The sequence below is a fragment of the Coregonus clupeaformis genome, chromosome 21 (genome assembly GCF_020615455.1).
Source record: "Coregonus clupeaformis isolate EN_2021a chromosome 21, ASM2061545v1, whole genome shotgun sequence".
Classification (NCBI taxonomy): Eukaryota; Metazoa; Chordata; class Actinopteri; order Salmoniformes; family Salmonidae; genus Coregonus; species Coregonus clupeaformis.
In genome coordinates this window covers 30,812,143-30,833,192 of record NC_059212.1, presented here as the reverse complement: position 1 = coordinate 30,833,192, position 21,050 = coordinate 30,812,143, and the positions used below count along the sequence as shown (strand labels likewise).

The 21,050-nt window shown below is 40.8% G+C and overlaps 1 protein-coding gene across 9 annotated transcripts in view; it reads right to left on the bottom strand.

Annotated features, from left to right (window-relative positions):
- LOC121535208 (astrotactin-1) overlaps positions 1-21,050 on the bottom strand; it is a 304,191-nt gene that overhangs the window by 259,097 nt on the left and 24,044 nt on the right. For all 9 annotated transcript variants that reach the window (XM_041842034.1, XM_041842037.1, XM_041842035.1 and 6 more), the window contains exon 2: positions 4,388-4,575. In XM_041842034.1, the coding sequence (XP_041697968.1) occupies positions 4,388-4,575 (188 nt within the window). The remainder of the gene's footprint in view (positions 1-4,387; positions 4,576-21,050) is intronic.

The window sequence follows — 21,050 nt, the reverse complement described above, 5'->3', positions numbered from 1 at the left end:
ATAGAGTCAAGGATATGTTTTACATTATTCTAAAGGACTACTGCAAAACGTAGCCTGTTTTCGTTTCCCTTACAATATCGTTATGCCTACACTGCAGCATCAAAAGAAGTCATCCCAAATATATTTTTGAGAAGCTGTGGAATACAAAAAAATTATTGAATATTATATGAGGAGATTTGGTGTGGTAGGAAACAAGCAAATACATAGCTCTTAGCGACTCTTATGGCTCATGCGCTGTATCGGTCACTGTTTATATTGGATTAAGGTCTCAGACAAGTCCCCAATGTTCTCTGACACGTCCCCAGTGTTCTTCCTGAAATAATACATCTAAACTCCATAGTGTAAGTGCTCTATTCAATCCGTATGCGGAAGTTCAGTGTTACAGCGCGTTAGCGGAGACCGCATTCATGGTAAACGCAGTATATGTCAGCTCAATCGGAAATTACCTTAAAATGTTGATCTACGCAATCTGTAACGCATCAGCAATACAGATTGAATAGAGCCCTAAGTCTTATATGTTTTGCTTCTCCTCCAATATACACTACCGGTCAAAATTTTTAGAACACCTACTCATTCAAGGGTTTTTCTTTATTTTTACTATTTTCTACATTGTAGAATAATAGTGAAGACATAAAAACTATGAAATAACACATGTGGAATCATGTAGTAACCAAAAAAATGTGTTAAACAAATCAAAATATATTTTATATTTGAGATTCAAATAGCCAACCTTTGCCTTGATGACAGATTTGCACACTCTTGACATTCTCTCAACCAGCTTCATGATGTAGTCACCTGGAATGCATTTCAATTAACAGATGTGCCTCCTTAAAAGTTAATTTGTGGAATTTCTTTCCGTCTTAATGCGTTTGAGCCAATCAGTTGTTTTGTGACAAGGTAGGGGTGGTATACAGAAGATGAGCCATACGAGTCCCTAAGAGCTACAGTGGGGAAAAAAAGTATTTAGTCAGCCACCAATTGTGCAAGTTCTCCCACTTAAAAAGATGAGAGAGGCCTGTAATTTTCATCATAGGTACACGTCAACTATGACAGACAAATTGAGGAAAAAAAATCCAGAAAATCACATTGTAGGATTTTTTATGAATTTATTTGCAAATTATGGTGGAAAATAAGTATTTGGTCACCTACAAACAAGCAAGATTTCTGGCTCTCACAGACCTGTAACTTCTTCTTTAAGAGGCTCCTCTGTCCTCCACTCGTTACCTGTATTAATGGCACCTGTTTGAACTTGTTATCAGTATAAAAGACACCTGTCCACAACCTCAAACAGTCACACTCCAAACTCCACTATGGCCAAGACCAAAGAGCTGTCAAAGGACACCAGAAACAAAATTGTAGACCTGCACCAGGCTGGGAAGACTGAATCTGTAATAGGTAAGCAGCTTGGTTTGAAAAAATCAACTGTGGGAGCAATTATTAGGAAATGGAAGACATACAAGACCACTGATAATCTCCCTCGATCTCGGGCTCCACGCAAGATCTCACCCTGTGGGATCAAAATGATCACAAGAACAGTGAGCAAAAATCCCAGAACCACATGGGGGGACCTGGTGAATGACCTGCAGAGAGCTGGGACCAAAGTAACAAAGCCTACCATCAGTAACACACTACGCCGCCAGGGACTCAAATCCTGCAGTGCAAGACGTGTCCCCCTGCTTCAGCCAGTACATGTCCAGGCCCGTCTGAAGTTTGCTAGAGTGCATTTGGATGATCCAGAAGAGGATTGGGAGAATGTCATATGGTCAGATGAAACCAAAATAGAACTTTTTGGTAAAAACTCAACTCGTCATGTTTGGAGGACAAAGAATGCTGAGTTGCATCCAAAGAACACCATACCTACTGTAAAGCATGGGGGTGGATACATCATGCTTTGGGGCTGTTTTTCTGCAAAGGGACCAGGACGACTGATCCGTGTAAAGGAAATAATTAATGGGGCCATGTATCGTGAGATTTTGAGTGAAAACCTCCTTCCATCAGCAAGGGCATTGAAGATGAAACGTGGCTGGGTCTTTCAGCATGACAATGATCCCAAACACACCGCCCGGGCAACGAAGCATTGGCTTCGTAAGAAGCATTTCAAGGTCCTGGAGTGGCCTAGCCAGTCTCCAGATCTCAATCCCAAGAAAATCTTTGGAGGGAGTTGAAAGTCCGTGTTGCCCAGCGACAGCCCCAAAACATCACTACTCTAGAGGAGATCTGCATGGAGGAATGGGCCAAAATACCAGCAACAGTGTGTGAAAACCTTGTGAAGACTTACAGAAAACATTTGACCTGTGTCATTGCCAACAAAGGGTATATAACAAAGTATTGAGAAACTTTTGTTATTGACCAAATACTTATTTTCCACCATAATTTGCAAATAAATTCATGAAATATCCTACAATGTGATTTTCTGGATTTTTTTTCCTCAATTTGTCTGTCATCGTTGACGTGTACCTATGATGAAAATTACAGGCCTCTCTCATCTTTTTAAGTGGGAGAACTTGCACAATTGGTGGCTGACTAAATACTTTTTTTCCCCACTGTATGTATTTGCTTGTTTCCTACCACACCAAATCTCCTCATATAATATTCCCAAAAAAATGGTATTCCACAGCTTCTCAAAAATATATATTTGAGATGTCTTCCTTTTATGCTGTAGTGTAGGCATAATGATATTCCGCTCTCCATCTATACCAGAGGTACTCAACTCTTACTCTACGAGGTCCGGAGCCTGCTGGTTTTCTGTTCTACCTGATCATTAATTGCACACACCTGGTGTCCCAGGTCTAAATCAGTCCCTGATTAGAGGGTAACAATAAAAAAATGCAGTGGAACTGGCTTCGAGGTCCAGAGTTGAGTTTGAGGGATCTATACCATAAATAAGATCCCAATATTAAGGGGACTGAAAGTTGCACTTTGCTGCTTTACCAATGTTCTGGAGCATTTGTAAACATACAAAGGTGTTCCAATGCTGTGACTACTCTCCCTTTGTATTTAATGGGCATAGTAGAGGTCTTCCTGCAGAAGGAGTGACTCTATAAAAGGGTGGCTCCATGAGTGGTGGATGGTGCAGAGTAGTAGGTGTTAGGGGGTTCTTGTTGTCCCCTCTGCCTCTGAGCCAAAAGAGAACATGTGTTTCGACTTGCAGGAGCTCATCTGCGGCTGAACATGGAACACAAGGTAACTCATCCATTATGGATGATGTTGAGGCAGAGCAGCAAAAGAGACTGTGGTCACCTTGTGGAGGAGGAAGCACACCAGTTCTTATCATGGCAGCTTGAATGGCCACTAGGTGAGGGAAATCCCGATCCCCCTTCTGGTGACAAAACTGAGTTTGGTGCAGTTCAGTGAACCTGCGTCTCTATGAGATAAAGCACCAGTTATAGCTGGCCTCTTTTCAAGCCTCAGGTTGGACTGCATTCATCCAAGAGCTTTAAACTGTCCCATGGTGGGCCTGGTGGCCTGGCAATGAACTGTGCATGACATGCCACACTGCTGTGTAGAATCCTGTCTAGAATCGTCTGCCATCGAGCCATCTTGGTGGCTGCGGCGTATGGCGTAACAATGGAAATGGCTCAGTAACATGTGTGGTGTGGGGAGAGAGTGGCGGTTGGTGGGAGACAGAGTGGTGGGGCTGTGTCTCGGGGCAGAATGTATCCTCAAGGAGCTGACGAAGTGAGGCAACGCTGGATTTATGAGGCGGCCCTCCAACTGAGCCACAAGCTGCAGCGAGCGAGGCCGGAGCGGGAGCACAGCGCAGCCATCTGTTGCTAGGTCTGTCCTATCTGCAAGCTAATCCTTTCACACCTCCACAAGAGATTTGTGACTGTATTGTCGAGCAGCTTTTAGGATAAGGAGATAGCAAGGGGAATAGAACAGGGAAACAACGGCCAGAGGGATGTTACATTTAGATATGGAGGAAAATATGAGATGGGAAAACAAGTTTACCGGCGGATCACCGTTGCATAGATAAATAAACTGAAAGAATATGAAAATGTTGTCGTCTTTCAGTCTACCTTTTCATTGTGTACTAATGCATGCAAAACATGCAGACGAGACTCAAGGTCAGCACATTCAGTGAGTGTCTCTAAAATGTACCTAGTAGCTACTAGAATACTTTTTCTAAAGCTGACTAATCATTTGTTAAAATGTCTAGATGTACTTTACATTAAAAATCTGTCATCCATCAATGTAGCTGTTCAATCCAAACCTTCCATTGTACCATGTCCGCATGTACCAAGAAATGCACCAAGTTCAAATACTTATATTAGAGCTGTGCAAATAATTGGAAAGTAACATCCTTGTTCAACATCATTATCAAACAGCACAATAAAAACACCCCCCATTCCAACCTCAGCCCCACCCAACCAGCACAATACCGTACCATGACAGAGATGTGGAGGATGCGTAGCTCCTCCTCTGCAGAGTCGCTGGCAGGGTCGTCTGTGGCGGACAGGCCAGGGAGGTTCTGGCTGCCATCTTGGTGGTGGATGTGAAAGAGCAGCGTGCCGTTCTCCATCCACTGCTGCCGCCATCGCACCAGAGGAATGTCCTCCGAGTTCCCTGTGATCTCTGTCAGTCATACAGGACACACAGATAAAGGATGAGTGAATGCTTTTTCAAATTGCAACATTTCCATTCAAAAGCTTATCATTTGAGTGAGCGAGAAGTATGGGACCTGGGTTAGGAAGCATATTATGCTGAATTATCAGTGCATACCCTTTATGGAAAATCTTATGTGCTTTTCCAGTAGGGTAATAACTATAACCCTAGTATCTGTTACCTGTCTAGGGTAAATCCATTTGAATTCAATCACTTTTTGACAGCACACCCTTTGACTTGAACAAAACCTTCCATACATATTTGCCTATTGTAGAAAAGTGCTCAGAAAGTTACTTTTTGGACCTGAATGCCAAAACGTTCAAGAGATAAAGGTGGTCAAAGTTCACCTATTTTGCATACCCCAACATGCCATGAGACATCCATGTCTTCATCACTGGAAAATATAAACTGTTGAGATTATCATTTAAAAGCTTACAAAGAGGGTTGTCAAACTATTTTATCATTTATTGGTGAAAGAAAATAACGTATATATATTTTTTTCTTTTATCTAAAAGCGCGTAAACTTTTTCATATTTGCATATGTTGTAGCTTAGACCTTATTTTACATAATCTGAGGTTTTTGTGTTGTGCCTGTCATCGGTTGAGACACAACATGCTCTTGTCATGTTTTGGCTGATAAATGAACTAACATTTTTATACATTTTAAATTTCAACTTTCAAATGGTACCACAAAGATGGTTGGAGGTCCACACATCAGAGAACTTTGACTTGAATGGGAATTATACTGTCAATCCTCCATAGGAAACCTATTGAAATCATAGAAATATAGATAATATAATAGACATGACCATTTAAATTGACATTCGACAGTGGGTGGACCGGCGGCCATCTTTGTGGTAGTAATTAGAAGTAAAAATGTCAATGGTGTACCAGCAAAAATGCTTTGGTCTAAAGGAATAGGTCCATTATATGAATTCTGTTTCTATGATTGAAATGGCACCTAACCAAGAACATGTTGTGTCTCAACCGATGGCCGGCACAACACTAAAACCTAAGATGATGTAAAGTAGGGTCTAAGCTACAACATATGGATAGGATAAAGTAATCCTTCTACCCCCCCCTTACCCCCAAAAAAAAAAAAATATATATATATATACATATTGTAAAGTGGTTATCCCACTGGCTATAAGGTGAATGCACTAATTTGTAAGTCGCTCTGGATAAGAGTGTCTGCTAAATTACGTAAATGTAAATGTAAATGTAATATGCAAATAAAATACAAATCTGAGTTCATGCGTTTTTTGATAATTTAAGTTAAAGGTAAAATAAATGTCATAATTGTTATTAAAAATAAATAATAAAATAGTTTGACAACCCTGTTTGTAAGCTTTTAAATTATATCAAACTCAACTCTTTATCTTTTCCAGTGATGGATGTCTCCATGTTAGGGTGGGGTATGCAAAATGGGTCAACTTTGAGCATCTTTATCTCCTGAATGTTTTGGCATTCAGGTCCAAAAAGTCCCTTTCTGACCACTTCTTCCATGGGCAATCATGTATGGACAGTTTTGTTTAAATCAAAAGGGGATGTAGTCAAAAAGTGATTTAATTAAAAATGGATTTACCCTATAGCTACTGTATACACTGAAACATTCAGTTACTTAAATTGTGATCTAACTGTGAATGCTTTTAATTGCATGAGTGTACTGTAACTAGGTTTATCTGACACTTACTGATGGCACTGTGCCGCAGCAGAGTGGGACCTCCCGGTAAATACGATTTAGGGGCTGGCTTTAACCTAAATGCAAATTATCTGACAAAGTGACAGGACATTTTTACAGCAGAGAGTTCCCTCCAGGGTCTGGTTCAGCATGAGAGTGTTATTAATGAGTCCATCGCCTCTCAGCATGAGGCCACCAAGGCACCAACACAAAGAATGGATCAAAGTAATCTGATTACTGCACAGTATTAGTGTACCACTATTAGTAGTGTACCTCCTCTTAATGCACCATGCAGCCTTAGCTCACCAAACCCACCATCTCAGTTGGTTACAGTGTTTTGGAGGGAAAACAAAGCATTTGCTTATCTAAAACACATCCGGGGATTTTTGTATCAACTGCATTACTGATTCTATTAATTATTCAATTATCAGATGAAAACATAGTGGCATTATTTAAATGTATTGGAAAATAATCTAGAAATCTGCATTTAGCAAATTTGCTTCAGTGAGAAAATTATAATTCTAATGATCATAATGATCATCTGATCGGGTAACCAGAGGTCATATAGACAAAAATCATATATTTTGGGATTCTCAAGACTCTACTTTTTATTTGATTTTTTTACTTTTGGATTATGTGCATATTGTTATTGTATTGCTAGATATTGATGCATTGTTGGAGCTAGGAACATAAGCATTTCGCTACACCTGCAATAAAGTGCAAAACTGTGTACACCACCAATACACTTTGATTTGATTTTGATTTGAAATAATAAATGGTCATTAAGTGAATATAAAAACCCTTGAGCTGTAAACCTGAGGGCAGATAGAAAATGACCTGAGAGAGTAATTTCTGTATAAGTATTCTAACGTTAAAACATGGAGGCTGCCTTCCTGACTGTGTTTTAACTGCTACACAGGAGCATTTTAGCTGATTTGTTACACTGACAATTTTGTGTCAATTTTGTGACCTTTGTGTTCTGTGGGTCTCTAATTGGTATACTTAGCAGCTGACAAGTCAACCAATTAATAAAAATAAGCAGTTTAGATAGGGTGCATTTAGCCTGGAGCATATTCTGAAATTAAAACTAAGACAGTGATAACACATTTTGAAGATTTTCACAGAAATATCACCAGGCAATCACAGGTAACACAGCTATGGTTGAGGGAGATTTTCACCACCGACTGTACAGTAGGTCTGGAGCTGCATGTGTTATAGGAGGCCTGTTTCCCAGCGGGAGAGAGTGCCATATGGAGAGGGCTCTAGTCTGTTTGTACTGAGTTTAAGCAGCAGTGAGCTAGCTGCTGGATAGAGAGGCCAGAGAGATTCAGCTCACATCCTCCTGCAGTGTCAGAAGCTGCCCTCTTACTTTCATAGCTCCTGCTTACACCGGGAAAAGGGACTGAAATATATTTCAGGCAAAATAGGTATTTTCTAACTCCCTACATTGGGAAGTCTGAGGATATTAAACAAAAAATGTCAAACTCTATGGACCTCCTTAAGCTTTAAATATGCTAAAAGCCCATATTTATGCCTTGATGTATAGGATCTTAACTATCAAAGACACATTTCAATATTTTAGAGAGGAGTTTTGGTCTATGATTTTAACTAGCCTACATTGATAAAACATGAAAATGCACAGTAGTGCTTTCTGATTACAGTAAAAATAGAATATTCCAAAACTGCATTTGGAGCAATTTATTTTGTTGTTCTACATAGACAGTCACATAATCATATAATTGAAGTATGACAAAGTAGACCATCGACAGGGTGTAGACCGATACCTTTAGGTTACCAAAAAGAGTTTGTCTGGTTGATAAGGCCAAAATTATGTGAAAACAGTACGCCTGTAGAAAAACAAAAGAAAGCAAACACTCTTTACAAAAATGAATAGACAGATACAGTGGGGTAAAAAGTATTTAGTCAGCCACCAATTGTGCAAGTTCTCCCACTTAAAAAGATGAGAGAGGCCTGTAATTTTCATCATAGGTACACGTCAACTATGACAGACAAATTGAGGAAAAAAAATCCAGAAAATCACATTGTAGGATTTTTTATGAATTTATTTGCAAATGATGGTGGAAAATAAGTATTTGGTCACCTACAAACAAGCAAGATTTCTGGCTCTCACAGACCTGTAACTTCTTCTTTAAGAGGCTCCTCTGTCCTCCACTCGTTACCTGTATTAATGGCACCTGTTTGAACTTGTTATCAGTATAAAAGACACCTGTCCACAACCTCAAAGAGTCACACTCCAAACTCCACTATGGCCAAGACCAAAGAGCTGTCAAAGGACACCAGAAACAAAATTGTAGACCTGCACCAGGCTGGGAAGACTGAATCTGCAATAGGTAAGCAGCTTGGTTTGAATAAATCAACTGTGGGAGCAATTATTAGGAAATGGAAGACATACAAGACCACTGATAATCTCCCTCGATCTGGGGCTCCACGCAAGATCTCACCCCGTGGGGTCAAAATGATCACAAGAACGGTGAGCAAAAATCCCAGAACCACACGGGGGACCTAGTGAATGACCTGCAGAGAGCTGGGACCAAAGTAACAAAGCCTACCATCAGTAACACACTACGCCGCCAGGGACTCAAATCATTCAGTGCAAGATGTGTCCCCCTGCTTAAGCCAGTACATGTCCAGGCCCGTCTGAAGTTTGCTAGAGTGCATTTGGATGATCCAGAAGAGGATTGGGAGAATGTCATATGGTCAGATGAAACCAAAATATAACTTTTTGGTAAAAACTCAACTCGTCGTGTTTGGAGGACAAAGAATGCTGAGTTGCATCCAAAGAACACCATACCTACTGTGAAGCATGGGGGTGTATCATGAGATTTTGAGTGAAAACCTCCTTCCATCAGCAAGGGCATTGAAGATGAAACGTGGCTGGGTCTTTCAGCATGACAATGATCCCAAACACACCGCCCGGGCAACGAAGGAGTGGCTTCGTAATAAGCATTTCAAGGTCCTGGAGTGGCCTAGCCAGTCTCCACATCTCAACCCCATCGAAAATCTTTGGAGGGAGTTGAAAGTCCGTGTTGCCCAGCGACAGCCCCAAAACATCACTGCTCTAGAGGAGATCTGCATGGAGGAATGGGCCAAAATACCAGCAACAGTGTGTGAAAACCTTGTGAACACTTACAGAAAACGTTTGACCTGTGTCATTGCCAACAAAGGGTATATAACAAAGTATTGAGAAACTTTTGTTATTGACCAAATACTTATTTTCCACCATAATTTGCAAATAAATTCATTAAAAATCCTACAATGTGATTTTCTGGAATTTTTTTTCTCATTTTGTCTGTCATAGTTGACGTGTACCTATGATGAAAATTACAGGCCTCTCTCATCTTTTTAAGTGGTAGAACTTGCACAATTGGTGGCTGACTAAATACTTTTTTTCCCCACTGTACGTTCGGACTTCTATATAGATTTTCACAGCTGAATGCCCATGACGGTATGTGGAAAAAAAGGAAAAACATATTTAGAAATTGAAAAACACAAAATGTTCACTTAAGGCTAAAGTACAAATCCAAAGGCAGCCCCCTGCTCGTTTCAAGGTATGTGTCTATTGACTGTGCCAATGTTCTACATGAATAGGAATAAGAAACTGAACAATCAATCAAAGTCAGTCTTATTTTAACAAGCTATCCAACACTCCCCGTATTAAACGGGATGGCTGTTTAAGTCATTTAGCAGACACTTAACTAGAGTGATTTACAGTTAGTGCATTCATCTTTAGATAGCAAGTTGAGACAACCACATATCACAGTCATTAATACATTTTTTCCACAATAAAGTAGCTATCAACAACGTCAGTGCTAGAAAGAAAACAAGTGCGAGTGTAAGTTCAATACATTTTTTAAGACGTTTTCTTCCATAAAAAAAAACAGCTCTGTATGACCTTGACTTGGCTGGCAAGAGAAAAGGTACAAATCCCCAATATCCTCACTGAAATGGATCTGTGCCAATAGAGTCCAACTACAGCAATTAGACATGGTCAGCCATTTGACGACTTGGACCCAACGAGATCAATAAAGTATGGATCTTTAGACAGAAACTGGAATATTGGGCAGGCAAATACGAACATTTGAGACACCCTCAGAGGTCCAAATGACAATGTATCAGTCCTGCTGTTTGTCCAGGCAGAACAGGGCTACAGAACTACTGCAGACGCAGACAGAGTACTCGGTTGCAGGGTCTTATCAGAGACAAGCAGAAGGCACAACAATGAACTTATCATCAGCCAGTGACTCCGCAGGATGTAGGCTGTAGAATCACTGCTGCTCTCCGCTGACCGCAAGCTGGCTCGGTTCATTGATCATATACAGCAACAGAACTTAATCTGAGGACATTGCCTTCAACTCCAGGCTCTAGCAAAAGGGAGTTTGCCAGGTAATATAAAAAGCAGGCCCTGTAACAATAATTCAATAACTTTGTGGAGACCTTTACCACCTGCATGTCAACTAGTTCCCGGGTTTCAATCCACAGCCTGCGAGATATCAGCAGGACGCAAACAGAGCAGAATGTCTGGGTAAATGGTAGGTTTGAAGCACAACACGGTTTGGATAGAATGTTTCACCAATGGTGTGACAGGGTTCAGACAGGCATATGCGGAGGATATAACTTACATGCACTCTGACAAAAGGATTCTCAGGATTCCCTGTCCATGTGGCACAAAGGCCGAAATCACTCAACGGAGAAAAAACCTGAGGTTGCCATGACAGCATATCTTTTTTTTAAAGAAGCCAAAAGCTTCAAACTAATAATAGTCACTGGCTCAATCTTTCAAAACTCAGGAGGACAAACATGAAGACAAGAGAATGAGGCAGGAAACACAGGGCATGATCATTTTAACTGCAGAGAAAACATCTACCAAATAGCTGAATCATTAAAGAAAATGATCACAGAAATGTAGCTACTGTGGTGTTTTCAGCATTCATTGTATATAGGAAATTAGGAGATAGCTAGGCCTACATCACAGAAAAGCCATATTTATTTTGGAAAATGGTGACTTGCCAATGAAATTAGAATTTCCATATTAACGTTCACATTTTAGTCATTTAGCAGATGCTCTTATCTAAAGCGACTTACAGGAACAATTAGAATTAAGTGTCTTGCTCAAGGGCTCAAAGACAGATTTTTCACCTAGTCGGCATGGTGATGGCAAAGTTATTCTTTGTTATTCCTAGTTGGCTTGGTGATGGCAAAGTTATTCTTTGTTACCGGTTTTGGTTTGTCAATTCTTTCAGGGTATTTTTCAAATGTAGTGAGACAGAAGAGGATTTTAACACTATTCCATTCCATGTCTGCTGGAAAGAGTTGAGTGATCCTACTTCAAATAGTAAAAAAAAGCAGCATGTTCCCCTTTGAGACAATCTAGATTTCAGCAGCCATTTTCAATGAATGCTGAACCACCCAAAATTGGTATATCAGTGTGTCAGTCTGACAGGAAGTAATGACTTGAGTGATCTGAGTGGTTCTGATCTGTGACAGGCTCAAGGAGATGTACAGTAATTTTTTCCCCTAGAGCAGCCTCATGAGGGTAACATACTTTCAGGCAGATAGTGGAAAAATACCATCAAATTCCAGGAAACTAGACCTATGTGTGAGGAGACAATCAAGATTGCTTCGATGTCTAGCATGACTAGCATTGATTAAGCAGGAAGGAACAGATTTTTGCTCCCATATCATTAGCAGCATCCCTTTCCTTCCAGATCCTTTTCAACCTTTCATCGATGTACTGATATCATTATTTTACCTCTGTTTCTCCAGTCTATTGATGTTGCTGCATACACTTGATACTTGCCTAGGTTTTCTTTCCTAATGGTCTAACAGAGATGCTTATTTCGGAAGTATTCAGACCCCTTGATTATTTCCACATTTTGTTAAGTTTGTTATGTTTTTTTCCCCTCATCACTCTACACACAATACCCCATAATGACAAAGCAAAAACAGTTTTTATTAAAAATAAAAAATGGAAACATGACATTTACATAAGTATTCAGACCATTTACTCAGTACTTTGTTGAAGCACTTTTGGCAGCGATTACAGCATCAAGTCTTCTTGAGTATGATGCTACAAGCTTGGCACATCTGTATTTGGGGAGTTTCTCCCATTCTTCTCTGCAGATCATCTCAAGCTCTGTCAGGTTGGATGGGGAGCATTGCTGCACAGCTATTTTCAGGTCTCTCCAGAGATGTTCGATCGGGTTCAAGTCCAGGTTCTGGCTGGGCCACTCAAGGACATTCAGAGACTTGTCCCGAAGCCACTCCTACGTTGTCTTGGCTGTGTGCTTAGGGTCGTTGTCCTGTTGGAAGGTGAACCTTCGCCCCAGTCTGAGGACCTGAGCACTCTGGAGCAGGTTTTCATCAAGGATCTCTCTGTACTTTGCTCCGTTCATCTTTGCCTCGATCCTGACTAGTCTCCCAGTCCCTGCCGCTGAAAAACATCCCCACAGCATTATGCTGCCACCACCATGCTTCACCGTAGGGATGGTGCCAGGTTTTCTCCAGACGTGACGCTTGGCATTCAGGTCAAAGAGTTCAATCTTGGTTTCATCAGACCAGAGAATCTTGTTTCTCATGGTCTGAGAGTCTTTAGGTGACTTTTGACAAACTCCAAGCGGGCTGTCATGTGCCTTTTATTGAGGAGTGGCTTCCGTCTGGCCACTCTACCATAAAGGCCTGATTGGTGGAGTGCTGCAGAGATGGTTGTCCTTCTGGAAGGTTTTCCCATCTCCACAGAGGAACTCTAGATCTCTGTCAGAGTGACCATCGGGTTCTTGGTCACCTTTCTGACCAAGGCCCTTCTCCCCCGATTGCTCAGTTTGGCTGAGCGGCCAGCTCTAGGAAGAGTCTTGGTGGTTCCAAACTTCTTCCATTTAAGAATGATGGGGGCCACTGTGTTCTTGGGGACCTTCCATGCTGCAGAAATTTTTTTGGTACCCTTCCCCAGATCTGTACCTCGTCTGACATGCACTGTCAACTGTAGGACCTTATATAGACAGGTGTGTGCCTTTCCAAATCATTTCCAATCAATTGAATTTACCACAGGTGGACACCAATCAAGTTGTAGAAACATCTCAAGGATGATCAATGGAAACAGGATGCAGCTGAGCTCAATTTCGAGTCTCATAGCAAAGGGTCTGAATACTTATGTAAATAAGGTATTTCTGTTTTTAAATTTTTATAAATTTGCATTTATAAAAACCTGTTTTTGCTTTGTCATTATGGGGTATTGTGTGTAGATTTATTTAATCCATTTTAGAATAAGGCTGTAACGTAACAAAATGTGGAAAAAGTCAAGGGGTCTGAATACTTTCCGAAGGCACTGTATATCATGCCAACAAAATTTGCAAAGCAAATACTTCAATATTAGTCACTGCTGGTACCGAAATATGGTATGGCAGATGTTATGATTCCCTAGTACACATTGTATTGCATGCAAAGCTCCTCTCCACAACAAATTGTTAACAAGCTAGCATTATGTTTGCCGGCTGGCTCCCCTGACTGTTGTTGACCAAATGTGTGGCAGTGTGAACTAAATACACAGCAGGTGATGCTATGGTGATGTGTCACATGGATCTGCCTCCTACTGTGTCAAAGTCACACAGTTACAGCTAGCTACAATGTGTGTAAACTGTACATTTTCTGTACATTCTCTACTGAAAGTTAATTGTTTGAAAGAACCGTGACATTTCCAAGAATTCCTTTGAATTACAAAAAAACATACTTAAACTCTCTTTTACAGTAACATATTAATGAAGTACAGTACGTATGTTCATTCTTGAACAGTACACAAGCCATCAATTCTGTGATCAATCCATCAACTGAAGAAACTATACATCACTCTAATGACAACAGAACAAAACAAAGGCATTGTTTCTGATATATGCACATCGTTGTTACAAGAGAACAACAGAACACAGAAGCAGAACTAAAGTCAACAGCTGCAGTGTAGGGGGAAACCAATCATTGTGACAAAAAAATAACATTAATATGTTTGCCTTAGTGTGGATAATTATGCAAATTCCCACTTTTACTATGTACAGGTAGACAAATTTACTTGTAACCGATGATGATGCTGATCTGTCTACCAAACAAGATGCCAATAAATTATGCAAATGTTACAGCTGTTTTCAGGCAAATGAATCCCAGTGGAAAATAGTGCTGTCATCTTAATGTGAGACCCATCGCCAGGTTTCAGTTATAGCCTAGCATTAATGAAACCATAGAAGTCACAACACAGCCAGTGATGGAGCTGTTACTGGAGCCTTAGAAGGAATTTATCACCCTACTCACTTTGATCAGTCAGTTATGTGTGAGACTTAGCTAAATGTCTGTCAAGGAGCTGGTGGTTGGTCAGAGGCTCCAGATATGTTCACTTCCAGGTCATCTTATTAAATACCTTTGAACTAAATGTCACGTACATCTACGCATGAGTTCAGAATTGCACACAGGACTGAACCAGTGGCTGGGCCACCATGTCAGAGGACAGCACAACCTTAGGATGGTGACTTAAACCTTGGCACTGGCACTTTTCATAACAATCTAGCAATGAGTCCCAAATGGCACCCTATTTCCTACATAGTGCTCTACATGACCAGGGCCCTCTGGCCAAAAGTAGTGCACTATGTAGGGAATAGGGTGCCATTTGGGACTTTACCTACGAATTGGCACATCCCCGCAACTTTTACCTCTGACTTCATTAACTAAGACAACAAAGATGCCGTGGGAGTACGACTTGTCTCATTCTATCAGCTGACAAGACTTTCACCTCTCCATTTTAGTTCCAGAGAGTACAGACAACGTCTTGAGAATATGAGGCTAATGAAAATGATAACACCTTAACCCTAACTCACTTATATGTTCCCCCATGGAGTCAGTTATGAACTCTACAATTCAAGAGAGAAATTAATTACATTACATTCATATCACATTCAGTAAGTATATTATACAATATATAAACACTGCAGCCACTAAAAGGAGAGAGATACATTTCTGTTGGTAAGAAGTGGTAGGGAGGTGCTCCACATGCTCTCATGCATTGTTTATGCAGCCGAGCTTCAGGAAGCAGGGAGAACCCTCCTAGATAAACACACTACTGGCAAGTTGACGCTTCAATCGACTGTTCTATTCAGTACAAACTCAAAGATAAACCGTGTTTGAGCACAGAACATCTCAGAGGTAAAATTATCGCATGCATCTCGTGTTGTTGCACAGTGTGAATGCAGGTTGAATTAAGATACACCTGCAATGCTAATAATCATAGTATGATTAGTGCTATCGCACTACACAAGTCATTATTGTAAACAACATACATGAATGACTGACTGAAAGTCATAACAGTATCAGTTCATTTAAGATATGAAGTGTGTGATGTGTGGTAAGAATTCAGGAATTATTCCTTACAAAAGTAAGCACCATCAGATCACTGTACAATAACAGATTTAATTTTGACAGCTGTTCTTGGCACAACATTGAGGTAGACTGTAGACCTGTATATACCAAGCAATGAGCTAATCTTTATTTATATGCCACATATAGACATCGTCTATAAATTGTAGGGGGTGAAACATCTCTTTGCACATACTGTATAAATGGACAGTCCCAATCTAAAAAAATTCACAAAGCATATCAATGTGTCCAGTCTACTGCCAAGTAAAGACATTAGCCTACCTCCAACAACATGAACCCAGGTCTAACGCCACTCAACAACCAACACAAGGTAGTGCCCTCGCCTCTTCACTTGGCTAATATTAATTGATGCTAATTGAACAAATGACAGCAATGAGCTAAATGCTAACCAATGATAAACACCAGTGGTGCTAACATGATGTGCAATTAACATAATATTTACTGGCTGTACTCTTGAGAGGTGCCAACCTCTTTCTGATCTCTACCTTGACATGGAACTTTCTTTAGCAAAGGCTGATAAAACAATTGAATTTAAATCAATCTAAATATATACCAAGCAGAGTTACATGCACTTACAGAGCTAGCCACATAGATAGCATAATACAAAACAAAAATGATCAATCATTTTTCAAGAACAGCTTTATAAAAACGTGGCTTCCAATCTAATGAAAGTGTATGCTACTTATCAGTGGAAAACAAATCAATTACTTAACATTTCTATCAGCCAATTCATGGGGATCTATGGTCAAACATTGCTACTGACCAAAGGGTGACCAGTTGGAGTACTTTCAGAAGGACAACCTCATGTGGTGCCACAGCATACAAATCCCTAACAATGTGATGTTTGAATTCTAATCTCAGCGGTATTAAGCGGCCTTGACCAGATTGTAGTCGTTCTTTCTTCTATGTGCTTTTTTGATCCAAAGCCATTTATTTTCATGATTTGAAAGATAAGACACCGTTAAATTGAGTATGCTCCTAAAATAAACAAGGTTCAGTGTGCATAACGTAGCCAGCATAGAAGCAGACACTGGAGTTAAGCCATTCAAATCAAATGTTGTTGTTTTGTTTGAGTTTTTTGTTGCTAAAAGGCATGTAACTACTACATGAAAAACATATTACTGGTACATGACCATTACAGTAAGTCAATTTGTGTAGAAATCCTATACCCCATGGCAAAAGAATGACTCTTGTAAAAAATTATGATTATCATTCCTACAATTACTTCTCCACAGTGACAATGCATGTTTCAATATGACAGGCGAGGCAGTACAACCTTGGAATCTATCATAATTATGTCTCCTATTCCCATATTGTAAAAACAAGTTCCATTTGTTTTCAATTCAGTTATCGCTCAATCTTAATTACAATTTCTCAACAACAAAAAAGTAGCAAATGCCAGTTGTCATTAAACAAATGATGGATATTTTACAAATTATAATGCAAACGATAACTCATTTAAAATAAACTTGGTGGCAAAGCATTCAATACCAGATTAACTCAGCAGCAATTCAAACCACCGAATGACAAAGTTCTTGCATCTTCTGAGTGAGTCCATTATGGGAGCCTCCATTCTGTAGAGCTTGGGCTCCAGATACGAGGATGAGATTATTAACAAAACCCAAAGATAGATAAGATTAACCACTTGGTAAACTATTGATGGAGCCCTGTGGCATAGGACTGGCTGAGACCCTGGCACTATGCCGAGAAGATTTCATTTAGAGGAGATATCATGTGTCATTCTCCAAAAATCTACTTAATTGTTATCTTTTCAAAGTGTGCATAGGCCTACAATGCCTTCAGAAAGTAGTCAAACCCCTTGAACTATTGCACATTTTGTTGTGTTACAGCCTGAATTCAAAATGGATTAAATGTTGTTCTCACCCATCTACACACAATACCCATAATGACAAAGTGAAAACATGTTTTTAGACATTTTTGCAAATTTATTGAAAATGAAATACAGTAATATGACATTTACATAAGTATTCACACCCCTGAGTCAATTCATGTTAGAATCGCCTTTGGCAGCTATTACAGCTGTGAGTCTTTATGGGTAAGTCTCTAAGAGCTTTGCACACCTGGATTGTACTTCAAGCTCTGTAAAGTTGGTTGTTGGACATTGCTAGACAGCCATTTTCAAATATTGCCATAGATTTTCAAGCCGATTTAATTCAAAACTGTAACTAGGCAACTCAGGTACATTCAATGTCATCTTGGTAAGCAACTCCAGTGTACACTTGGCCTTGTGTTTTAGGTTATTGTCCTGCTGAAAGGCTAATTTGTCTCCCAGCGTCTGTTGGAAAGGAGACAAATCAAGTCAAATCAAATCAAATGTCATTTGTCACGTGCGCTTAATACAACAGGTGTAGACCTTACAGTGAAATGCTTACTTACAAGCCCTTAAAAATTACAAATAATTGAAGAGCAGCAGTAAAATATCAGTAGCGAGGCTATATACAGGGGGTACCGGTACAGAGTCAATGTGTGGGGGCACAGGTTAGTCGATGTAATTGAGGTAATATGTACATGTAGGTAGAGTTCAAGTGACTACGCACAGATAATGAACAGAAAGTAGCAGCAGCGTAAAGGGGGGGTAGAAGCTGTTAAGAAGCCTTTTGGACTTAGACTTGGCGCTCCGGTACCGCTTGCCATGCAGTAGCAGAGAAAACAGTTTATGACTAGGGTGGCTGGAGTCTTTGACAATTTTTAGGGCTTTCCTCTGACAACGTCTGATATAGAGGTCCTGGATGGAATGAAGCTTGGCCCCAGTGATGTACTGGGCCGTACGCACTACCCTCTGTAGTGCCTTGCGGTCAGAGGCCGAGCAGTTGCCATACCAGGCAGTGATGCAACCAGTCAGGATGCTTTCGATGGTGCAGCTGTATAACTTTTTGAGGATCTGAGGACCCATGCCAGTCTCCTGAGGGGGATTAGGCTTTGTCGTGCCCTTTTCACAACTGTCTTGGTGTGTTTGGACCATAATAGTTTGTTGGTGATGTGGACACCAAGGAACTTGAAGCTCTCAACCTGCTCTACTACAGCCCCGTTGATGAGAATGGGGGTGTGCACGGTCCTCTTCTTTTTCCTGTAGTCCACAATCATCTCCTTTGTCTTGATCACGTTGAGGGAGAGTTGTTATCCTGGCACCACACGGCCAGGTCTCTGACCTCCTCCCTATAGGCTGTCTCATCGTTGTTGGTGATCAGGCCTACCACTGTTGTGTCGTCGGCAAACTTAATGATGGTGTTGGAGTCATACATGGCCATGCAGTCATGGGTGAACAGGGATTACAGGAGGGGACTGAGCACGCATCCCTGAGGGGCTCCCATGTTGAGGATCAGCGTGGCAGATGTGTTTTTTACCTCCCCTTACCACCTGGGGGCAGCCCGTCAGCCCGTCAGGAGGGAGGTGTTTAGTCCCAGGGTCCTTAGCTTAGTGATGAGCTTTGAGGGCACTATGGTGTTGAACGCTGAGCTGTAGTCAATGAATAGCATTCTCATGTAGGTATTCCTTTTGTCCAGGTGGGAAAGGGCAGTGTGGAGTGCAATAGAGATGGCATCATCTGTGGATCTGTTGGGGCAGTATGCAAATTGGAGTGGGTCTCTGGGATAATGGTGTTGATGTGAGCCATGACCAGCCTTTCAAAGCACTTCATGGCTACAGAGGTAAGTGCTACAGGTCGGTAGTCATTTAGGCAGGCTACCTTAGTGTTCTTGGGCACAGGGACTATGGTGGTTTGCTTGAAACATGTTGGTATTACAGACTCAGTCAGGGACAGGTTGAAAATGTCAGTGAAGACACTTACCAGTTGGTCAGCGCATGCTCAGAGTACACGTCCTGGTAATCCGTCTGGCCCTGCAGCCTTGTGAATGTTGACCTGTTTAAAGGTCTTACTCACATCGGCTACGGAGAGCGTGATCACACAGTCATCCGGAACAGCTGATGCTCTCATGCATGTTTCAGTGTTGCTTGCCTCGAAGCGAGCATAGAAGTAATTTACCTTGTCTGGTAGGCTGGTGTCACTGGGCAGCTTGCGGCTGTGCTTCCCTTTGTAGTCTGTAATAGTTTGCAAGCCCTGCCACATCCGACGAGTGTCGGAGCCGGTGCAGTACGATTCAATCTTAGTCCTGCATTGACGCTTTGCCTGTTTGATGGTTCGTCGGAGGGCATAGCGGGATTTCTTATAAGGGTCCAGGTTAGAGTCCCGCTCCTTGAAAGCGGCAGGTGGGTGCTACATTTCAGTAGTGGACGATCCAGCCTATCTACGTCAGGAGGAGGTGTGACTATGGAAGACGACGAGGTGCCCGATGAAGAGCTCCGTGGCCTGTCTGTCAGATGTCTCTACCTCCCTGCCTGGCTGTACCATCTATGCTCCCCCGTCTCAAGATACTACCTTTTCGAACTGCCTATCATCTAAAGCTGTGGAATACCATCGCCCAAGAACTGACAGATCCCTACATTTGTTTTGTTACGTTTTTGGGGGGTTTATTTAGTTTTTAAAGCGACTTTGAGATTCTACTTCTACTAATGAAAACTGCAATATAAAATAAATCTATTATTATTTTTATTAGGCTAAGCTTGCTCTTGTCCTACTGATTTTGTTATTTTAGTGTAGTCTTGCTGGATTACATTCTTCTACTTAATGGCTTCCTGATTGTGTGTATGTCATTCTGTTAGCATTATAAACATTTCATTTCCGAAGAAATTAAGTAAAGCACTTATTTTCTTGTGTTTACTTCAGCACTTAGTTCGTTCTTCATTAATGATATGTAATGGTCTTGTAAATGAAATAATAATTGTTTCACAGCAGTGGTGCAGTGTCCTGGAATAATGGTAAAGTTTTTTCAAACTGTGTAAAGTAATCTGATAAAGTAAAATAGAATGATGGGGACAGCATATGAAAGACAAGCTTTTTGAATTAAATCCACTAAAGCAAATGCTGTAATATCGCTGTCTATATAATAGCATGTGGTGAGCATTTAGATGTCTCTTTGTTATGAAATCTTTGTATTGTAAACTATCAATGCAGTTTCCCCCAATGGGAAAAAACACTGTTCATACTGCTCTTAAGAGCTAGAAACCTTTAGATTAATTTAACCATAAAAGTGCCATTTCGAAAAATGGATGAGCATCAGTGAATCTGCAGCATTGTAATAGAGGATGGATCTGGGATGGAAGCATGAGGGGAATGCAAATACTCTGAACATTCCCAAAAATACAATTTCTCAGCTTCAGCTATGGAGACAGGTCATCTGTCTTCCTCCTCAGGGGCTTGATGATAACATCTGTCAACACATATGGCAGTCAGAAAAGTGTTTGTTTGTAAATCTAA